The sequence below is a fragment of the Cygnus olor genome, chromosome 12 (genome assembly GCF_009769625.2).
Source record: "Cygnus olor isolate bCygOlo1 chromosome 12, bCygOlo1.pri.v2, whole genome shotgun sequence".
NCBI lineage: Eukaryota > Metazoa > Chordata > Aves > Anseriformes > Anatidae > Cygnus > Cygnus olor.
Window position 1 is genome coordinate 18,080,069 of NC_049180.1, and position 9,957 is coordinate 18,090,025.

The window sequence follows — 9,957 nt, forward strand, 5'->3', positions numbered from 1 at the left end:
AGATAAATTATTTTTTTTCCTGACCAACCTCAGGATTACGTTAGCATCTGATAAAAATTCTGATAAAAGCTCACGCTCTATAACTAGTAATCTATGCAGCACTAAAAACCCTTATGCATTCACAAATGCTGGAATAAGTAGCTGAGAACCTCAAGTGCTGGGAACACAGCAGATACAAAACTGATAATATGCTGCTGTAGCTTAAACGAACCAGGAACTGATGCCACTGAAATAAAAGTCTTCTGAACTGAGTGAGAATAAAGACTTGTTATAAACCACTTACGCTATTCGACTATTCAGTGCGCTGCATGTTTTGCTGGCTTTGTCTTAAAAGCCTGCTCTTGAAAGAAGAGAGCACCAAGTTGTTGGACAGAAGACAAAAGGAGAGTAGTTTTAGCCCAGGAAAGACTCTGCTGCCCCATAGAAAGAGCCACCACAGAAGAGAAAATGTTGTGTGGAGCTGCTACAAGCAGAAATTTTTTCAGATAACACTACCAGCAAAGCCAAGAGATTGTGTAACTGAGTAAAACTCTGCCTGTTTTGACTAAATCTTTGTCCACCTTTCCTGAGCAAAGGATGCAGCAGTATACAGATGGGAGCAAGTTGCCAGAGTTGCTTAACCAGCACCTACCAGCAAAAATAAATGCCTTGGGATCACAGCAGGAAGAAGGGGTCTGTCAAGTACTTGACTAAACTAGCCATAGACTGCAGTTTGGCTTGAGGCTGCCTCCCAGAAATAGAAACTACTTCTTCCCCTCCCCTAGCATTTTAGTACTAGGGGAGTCAACTTTAGGGACCAATTTAAGCCAACAACAGAGCCCCGCTGGATGTAACGGGGCCATTTGATACTGACACATTATACAGTTTTCCAGAAAGTGATGATGAACCCTGACCTGCATTTCTCACATCATTTCCATTGGGAAAAAGTGGGTGGCAAAAAGGCAGCTCAGAATTGTCTGACAAATTACAACACAGATGAAAAGTAAACTGCCCGTAGACTTAAGCTCATCTACACTTCAAACAAGCAACCACAGAAGACATGCAAGTTACCACATCACCCAAAGATGTTATAGAAAGCACATTGCTTGTGTAAGCTGCTTAAATACTTCCCTGGCTGTTGTGTAGGGAACAGACTTCTGCTAGGGTGTTCATGCAGATTTGTCATCTCATATCACTAGACTATCATCAGAGGACAGGCTGCACCAGCAGTGTGACATTTTCTTTTCAACTCAGCCAAGTTGGTCACTTTTCAGCCCCTTCCTTTCATCTCGTAACTTGTGGGCAGAGAACTCAGCACACATCAGCCTTCTAAGCTGGCAGCTTAAACCCTTAACCCAACTTATACCAGGATAAAAGAAGAAAGGCATACTAGTTTCAACTGATACTTCTTTACAGTCCTTCCTCAGTAGAAAACTCATGTTCCTTGCCTACTTCTTTAAATACCGCTGGAGTTTAGAGATATATAATTTATAATCATACTCCAAACAACACCGTAATGTATTATATGATTTTTTTTTCTCCCTTAAGTTTCAATTTTCTCCTTCTAGCAAAAGAAAGACTTTGTGAGACAAGAAAATAAAAGAACAAATATTGCAGAATTACAAAGCAAAAGCATGACCAAGGGAAGCACAAAACTAACCGTTGAAGTTACCTTACAAGTATTTGTCAGGACATTAAGGACATTTGCTTTTAAGTTACCAGTCCCTTTAACTTTTTATACTAGGAAAGAAGTTAACTGAAATAACTGGCAATTACATTCCTGTTACAAATATTGTGATTTTCATACAGACAAGCCACACAGAACAGCTTCTTCCCTTTAACTTCCTTCTTTTGTTACTAATGGCATAACTTTTGACATTAGGTAGGTATCACAAAGATCAGCCCTAGCCTTTCAACAGGCATTAGTCACAAACCTGATAAAATTACACCAACTTTAGAAATGAAAACAAGCAATTCATAACATGAATTATTTCACTTACCTGTTGCCTCTTTTCAATCTTCAGTTTCATTCGGACCTGAATGCACTTTAACGTGTACCTATACAAATCCCATGAAGCAACCTGCATTTGGCGTTTGTGAAATGCACCCATCAAGTTCCCACAAAGGAAAATGACAGCATTGGCAAGTATCTGCACAAGAAGAAAAATATTTACCTACAGCAGAACAGCCATTGATCTTTCACCAATACACACACTTACTAGTCCCTCAAAAAACAATAAAAAGTATTCGCAGGCCTTAATTTTCCCCTTACCCTGTCACACACCAAATCATGGCATTTCAATTAGCCAGGATGTGCCTGGGAAATATAAACTAACTTACACAGTGACAGCATTCCTGTACAAACATTCAGTAGTACAATGTAAAAGAGAATTCTGCTGTATCGCTTAACACTTTCATTTGCAGACACCAGTGTTTGAATTAGGGATAATCCAGCCAACAAACTCATGCATCAGCATACTGTGTGAAGTCTGACAACATCTGCAAAAGAGCTGGGGTGCTGCTTTGAACACACCCAATTAATAAGCTTTGGGAACCCTGAAAGGCACCTGTAGCACTCCCAGGGGCAGCAGCAGCCCTTTTGATCCACCCAGTAGGCAGTACCAGATGAAGTAAGATAGGACCCATCTGAAACAGCACAGATTGGGAAGAAAGATAGTGGCAAAGTTTGTTGTATTTTAAGTAACATGTTAAAATAAATAAATAAATAAATCTGCTCCTCCCACTCAGGTCAGCAAACCCAAATGCATGATAAATGAAAATAATTATATTATCATAAAAGCATGCAAAACAGATGTTGGTCCAAGCTCCAAATCCTTGAATTGTGTGGACATTTGGTACTTATCTACACAGGATAGTTATGCCAGTATCAAATGGTAATATGACTAGGATATTTAATTTCTTAACCAAGTAGCTTCTCCTTACCTGAAACAGAAGGGATCTCTTGTCTGCCTGAGAATCCTTGGATAACACACTTAGAACAATAATATGGGAGAGAGCAGAAAGAACACTAATTATAACTGCATCTCTCATCCCAAAAGGTAGCATGGTATAAACTGTGAAGATTATGAATAGAAAGAATGGCACCTTTGGAAAAAACAAACAAACAAAAGTGAGTCACACACACACTCTTACATGTTGTTATGTTCACCAAAAATCACCAAAGAAGAAGGAAAGTAGCAGCATTCTTGCCTATTTTCAAGCCAAACAATAGAATATTGACATTTCAAAAGCACAGTTAAAAACATGAGGGAAGTAACCCTAAAATCTTTGGAGGAATTAGCAGCTATAAATTCATAGATAAAATGGTTTAGCTGACATATCACCTTTAATTTTTCCAGTTGTCCTCACTCTTTATCCTTAATTTATCCATTACAGCTGAAGATGCACTTTATACATTATGTATCAGGAAGAGCACATTGCACAGATAGCAAAACTGAATAGAAACAAATTTCTCACCTTCTCCAAGTCAGTATTCTAATCCTAAAACCACCAGATCACATTTATTTGCTCCATATTTGATAAATACTTCCCAGTGCTGACAGAAGAGAATAATCCCTATTGCCACTACCTACGTATTTAACTGCACAGATTTTACAAAATGCCCAATGGTCTGCTACACTGCTACAGATCAGAAGGAACATCTACAGAACTTATATCCATATTTATAGATTTGTTAGAGCGATACGCTCTTACATATGGAAACTAAACAGGACTGATCAGAAGAAAATACTGCAGCATTCCTGACTCAGGTCTCTCTCTTCACTGCAGCTCAAACTTGCGCTGTTCCAGACATCAGCTTCCTTCAAGGAAGTCTCAAGGCCCAGGCAACACTTAAATGCTTTGCCAGCATTAAGCAGATTGCTTGGCTGGGACAGAAAGTAGCAAACAAATAAACAAAGGTTTTCATCCAACAAAAAAGTAACCTTTGCACATTCATATTTACTATTTCAGCTGTACCAAAAATCTTTCTACTGTATTTACAAACCTATCAGACTGTTCTGAATGCTGTGTAATTATTGTTTTTTTTATAAGCACAGGCAAGCAAAGGTCATACCTGCATTTAAACAGTAGCCTCAATCTGTCATAAATTCGTAACTTGTGATAAAATTCTGGAATTCACCTATTCGCTTCTGCTTTCTAATCTATGGTCTCCTTATGTTTTTGGTTTTAAATCAACGTTATTACCAAATTACAACAATGTAAGGCATTGACTTGCTGCATAGAAAGCAACAAAACCAAATCCTGCTTCATTACATGGCTGTACCTATAGTTAAGAATAGTAAGTTTTGTTTTTTTCCTAAGGCGGTATCTTCTTCCTTAAGTCAAAAAATACTGAATAGCAACTGTAAATACTGATGCTGGATCCAGGCCATAATACAAATCAGATTTTGGTTGTTTAACTCATAATTTATATCTTTCTTTATTTGAAGTAAAGAGGGGAAGGGGAAGAGTCAGTAAAACAAGATAAAAACTCATTTTTATTTCATTAAAAACTCTTCTATTTACATTATGAAAGTTTAGGAGGAGTTTCCTACAGATTATGATATTTTTGGCATCATGAAATTGTCTGTCTTCTGATCAGAGATACTAAGTAATGAACTTGAACCGCACCCAGCTATGCCAGGATGTGTCATTAATTCTTATTGTTCACTTCACCTCTCCCATTGATTTGAAAAACTGCTCCCTAGGGCACACCCAGTTCTAGAGTCCTTAATACATGTCTTGAACACCACTTTGACACACAAATTAACAAAGCAAGCATTATTAACAAAAAATTCTCTTAAAGATCAATTCATAATAGTTAGTGTTTAACCTGCTTAAATAGAATTAAAATTACAACTTAAAGATGCAATTTCTGCATAAATTTATGCAGTTATCCAATTATCTTAGCTGAACTGTGTTTTCACTACCAAAAGAATACAAATGAAAACTGGCCACAATATAAACCAATAAAACCAATTAAGGAAAGGGAACCTAAATCTCAAGAAAAAAATATTATTATGCAGTTATAACGTTCAGAAAAAAATAAAGCACACAAGTAGATCTATATATACTGACCAGTTCTGTGGAGGTACATGAATTACCAGAAAATACATACCTGTTCCCATGCTGAAAAATCATTTTCTCTTTCAAGAAGAGGAATATATCCTATGGTTAGGAAGCAAATCCAAATCATAATTCCAAATAATGTTAGCCATCTCCGAAACAGGGATTCGATACATAAAAGTAAGTACATGACTGCAAATATGACCAGAACAACACATACTGCAATAATGAAGGCAAGATGCATATTTGCTTCCTGCAAAAACAAAACAAAGCGTTATGTTTGATCTAACTTTCTCCTTTAGTAAAGATGGAAAATGCATCTATACAGTCCTGGAAACAGTTTAATTAGCTTTAAAATATGCTAAGCTGAGTTCCTAAGTAGTCAAGCTGTGGCAGTGTTAATACTTTCTGGTATTCATACATAAAGAGATAACAATAAATACTACTATAAGTACCCTGTCTGTCCAGTTTCATCATCATCATTTCCCAAATTAGTCCTTTTGTTGTTGTAAACTGTTATAACTATTCTATATTGTACACAAATAAACATATTTAAAGAAGTCAAGCTTTGCTAAAAGGGGTGCAACAACTGTTTTCCCAGGTTTTACAGCAGTTGACTTGTAACACATATAAACAGCACTGATATTTCTTTCCATTTTTAAGGAATAAAAGCTAAACAGGATACGAGTGCAACTGGTATGATTAAGTCACTTTCTCATGAAGCACTCTATTTGGAAAGCAGCATAAGAAGGCAGTGGAGAATTTTAACAGCTCCCTCATTACCCTTTTACAACATTATCATTAAATCAACTCCCTTTTTTACCAGCTGTCAACTGGGCTTACTTGAAGAACACTTTTTTTTTTTTTTAAACAGAATCATATTATGCTACACAACAGCAAATTTCTTTAAGATGTACCTTTCCTATGCCTATAGGATCCCTGCACTTTGCTAAATGACTACTGATTCAACAGATCTCCCATTATATCGTGGGATTGTTTGATGTCTTTTTAGTAAATAAATATACAAATCCTAAAAAAAAAAAAAAAAAAAAAAAAAATCACATCAGGAGTTCATAACCGATGTTAACTTACATTTCTTAGATGACTTAGATGAATCTAAAAACAAAGTTTAAAAACAAAACATGCAGGAGACATTTTAACTTATGATTTTGTTGTGTCTTTGGCCCCACTATTATTTATTTACTATCATAGCCACTACTCAGAGTAGATTACGATTTATTCGTAACATATAGGAAGGGAAGAACATGCCTTCTCCTAACTGTGCATGTGTAACAAAACTATCTTGTCTCAAGCTATCCCTTCAAAAGCATACACAGCATTATTTACATAATTACTCGATTTCTTTCAACATCAAACTTTCATACCACATAGCTCAAAAATTACTTAACCAGAAATGTTGAGTGCTGTTTTATGTGTATGCTATTATACCGATTCCTCATCATCTTTGAAAACACTGAATACCACCAATTAAACAGTATACTCACATCTTTGACAAAAAAGATGATAATTAGTGTAGTCCAGAAGATGATTGCAATGAAGAGCAGCAATAGCAAGAGTGGATGCTGCTGGCTTGTATAGCGGTACTTCTCATAGAGAGGGTCTGTTATCCTGCAGTCATCGTTTTCATTGAAGAAGTATTTACCCTTAGCTGGCATTTTATCCCAGGTTGGCTGCTATTTCTCTCAGTTCCCAGGGCACACAACAGGACCCAGCTGAAGCCTCTACTTCAAAGAGAATGTCTGATTTTTCGCTGCCGCCTCTGCAATCTTTAGCCACGCTGAGCACCCCGGGTTCTCCGATTTTACTTCTCATGAGCACTAACTTCAGATTCCCGATGCAACCAAAAGCAAAAGACTTAGCGTCCCCAAAACCAGGGGCTATTCACCAGCTCCAGGTAGGAATCTCTAGATCAACTTGTATGTGTGCGGCAAGGATTTTTTTATTTTCTTTAAATTATTTTGAAAGTCTCTACCTTCTTTCCATAAGGTTGAATTTCACTTCCTGAGATGAACTGTGTAGAAAAACAGTATTATTAAGTTAGATGTCTTCAGACAAATGGGCACAACATTCCCCCCACCCAAAAAAGCACACAAACTCACTATCTGCATGCTCTAAAGAGCAGCAACTGAAAGCTGCTTCTGGCTCGCGGAGTGGAAGCCCGACAGCCCCTTCCTTGCACAGGCAATGCTGTCTAACAGCCACAGAGGCAGGGCTCCAGCAACACTTGGCAGCGGCTGCTCAGCGTGCACCATCACACCTTACTCCACCAACTGAAACTTCATTTGAAAAGCGTACTAAATTTGGTTTGTTTCCTTTTGAGCTAATGAGGTATTTTCCATGGGCGCAGCATGCAACAAAAACTAAAGACAATTCACGTTATCAAGACTGGAAGAACTAGTAAACACGGTGGTTTGAGGGCAGAAAGTTCGCTAACCAGCTGATGTGGAAACTTGTTGAACAGCGAGCATACAGCTCCCTTCTGAAACCGAAATATGCAATAGATTTTTTTTGTTTGTTTTGTGGGTTTTGTTGTTACGAAACAACACTTTTGAAGTGATATGTATATATAAATTTTTAATCATAATACGTTTCTTGCTTTACTTCTTTTTCAAAATGTGTATTTTAAAAACTAAGTTTTTTTTTTACTCCTTTCACAATTTAATTAAAAAGGAGACCAAAAATTAGAATAATACAACCGAAGCCAAAATTCACTCAACTATATATTTAAAAACAAACAAACAAACAAACAAAAACATCTAGCTCTATATATTTCATTCAACTCCAATTAATAGCGTTTCCAGGGCAAAGGGTGCATTCTATTAACAATGAACATTAAGAGATTAACTGTATTGTAAATTACTAGTGACCAACGTTTTTCAAATAGGTTCGTGAATATAGCTCACTCAGTGCCAAGAGACGTAAAACAAAAAAGCAGGGGGATGGGATGGAGGGGAGCATGAAAAACAGGCTTTCAGAAGAAGTTTTATTAGAACATGATAACAGGACAACAGCTTCTTTGCCACTTGACTGCCGTCACCATGGTGCCCAAGACTATTTCTCTGGGGAGAAAGAACCAGCTAAAAGAAAAGCCAAACTCTAGCCAGTTACTCTAAGACAAAACTTTCAACGACGCATGTTCCCACTGCATTCACATTACAACCAGAAGCAGTGTTAAGGAAAAACAGTTTCAGAAAGCATACTAAATGATTTAGTTTATGCAAATATAGCCAAAGATTAATATACTACCCACTTATTAGTGACCAAGCAGGCAAAAACAGATGTACCATACTGAGACTGGACCAAAACAAAAAGTGAGCTTCTGCACCAAAATGAATAACTAACTTCTTGCTCACAGTATAGAACAAACTTGGATTAATCACAAAAAAAAAAAAGAAAACATATTGCACTACTTTTATTCAGTATCATCCAGAGTAAATGCAGATGCATATTGAAATCTGAAATAAAAGACGTGTTTCAATAGATCTTCCCCTTGTACAGTTAATGGCACACCTGTGCCATTATTAGGCACACCTGTACTTGCTGTTACTGAGCTTTCTTTCCTAATAAAAAGGTCTCCCATATTTTACCTGAAAAAAATCACCTGGCACATATGCTATTTGCATATGCATCATTGTGCTCTTGCAAAGGTGTGTGGATGCATCGTAGAAATCAGTGAGTCACAGAATCACAGAACGGTTTGGGTTGGAAGGGACCTTAAGGATCACCCAGTTCCCACCCCCTGCCATGGGCAGGGACCCCTCTCTGTGTGTATTAAATAATTTTTTCTTCTGAGAATATACTCACAGAAATACAATTTTATGGTAATTTTTATGATAATAGATATTTTGAAAGGCTCTTAAAAAAAAGCCTTTTTCCAGTTTGCAAAACCAAATCCATTTTCTAAAAGCCATTAATTGCTAAGCAGTGATACACTCACAATTATGAGACATATAATCCTGTCTTGGGCTACTTAACCTGCAATCCAAGAAAAATGACTTTACAGCTTTTCTTCTGCCATTTATTCTTCTGACTCTGCCAAGGAAAATACACCACCAGGCACAATCTATTCTTCAGAACTACACTGTGGCTCTGGTTCAGTTATCTAATGTTCAAAAGATGAAAAATGTCAAATATCAGCTTTAATACTATTCAGGGATGGCTTCAAGAGTTTTACAGGACACAAAAATCAGAGAGACACGTCTCTTCAATGACTTAATCCATCTCAATAAAGTAAGAGAGTGCTAGCTTATTGATTAACGTATTCCTTCCCTGATTGTTACACTGACATACATTGCAAGTAATTACTAATGAGCGCTGGGTCACAGCATTTTCTTCTCAAAAACTCCGTTTAGTAAAAAAAAAAAAAAACTCAAATGGTACCGTATTGGTTTAACAGGAATCTGCTGTAATACACTACATGAATACTACTTTGAGATGAATAATTCAGTTCTGGACTAGTTTCAGTTTGCATCCTGCATCCACTGCCACTACCAGAACCCTTTTTAAAAAGGGCCACCCAGCAACTTGTGTTTCTTCAGTACAAGCAAAATACTTTAAAATTTCAATTTACTTAACCAGACTTGAACACAAAAATAGTATTAGTGATATTAATTCCTCCCATTAGCTTAAAACTTCCTTAAAAAAAGGATCTATTCTTCAAGAAACTAACAGACTTAGCTGAAAGTTTCCACTCTTTTTGTCCTTCCTCCCCCTCTGAATTTTTTTTTTCCAACAGCCACTTTAAAGCAGAGAAGAAATACTTATGAGAGGGATAAATGTTCTGTCTCAGAGATGACATGACACACTAGTAAAATCATCAGTCGAAGGCACTCCTGTTTATGTATTTAAGGATCACTTAAGCACTGTTCACCACAGCATCACTTTTACTTT

At 36.9% G+C, this 9,957-nt stretch overlaps 1 protein-coding gene across 1 annotated transcript in view; it reads right to left on the bottom strand.

Annotated features, from left to right (window-relative positions):
• ADCY7 (adenylate cyclase 7) overlaps positions 1-7,078 on the bottom strand; it is a 32,119-nt gene extending 25,041 nt beyond the window's left edge. Inside the window, exons 1-4 of the mRNA XM_040571354.1 lie at positions 6,552-7,078; positions 5,099-5,299; positions 2,923-3,084; positions 1,980-2,129 (exon numbers count right to left, since the gene is read on the bottom strand). Coding sequence (XP_040427288.1) covers positions 1,980-2,129; positions 2,923-3,084; positions 5,099-5,299; positions 6,552-6,722 — 684 coding nt within the window. The 5' untranslated portion in view covers positions 6,723-7,078. The remainder of the gene's footprint in view (positions 1-1,979; positions 2,130-2,922; positions 3,085-5,098; positions 5,300-6,551) is intronic.
• Positions 7,079-9,957: the final 2,879 nt, after the last annotated feature.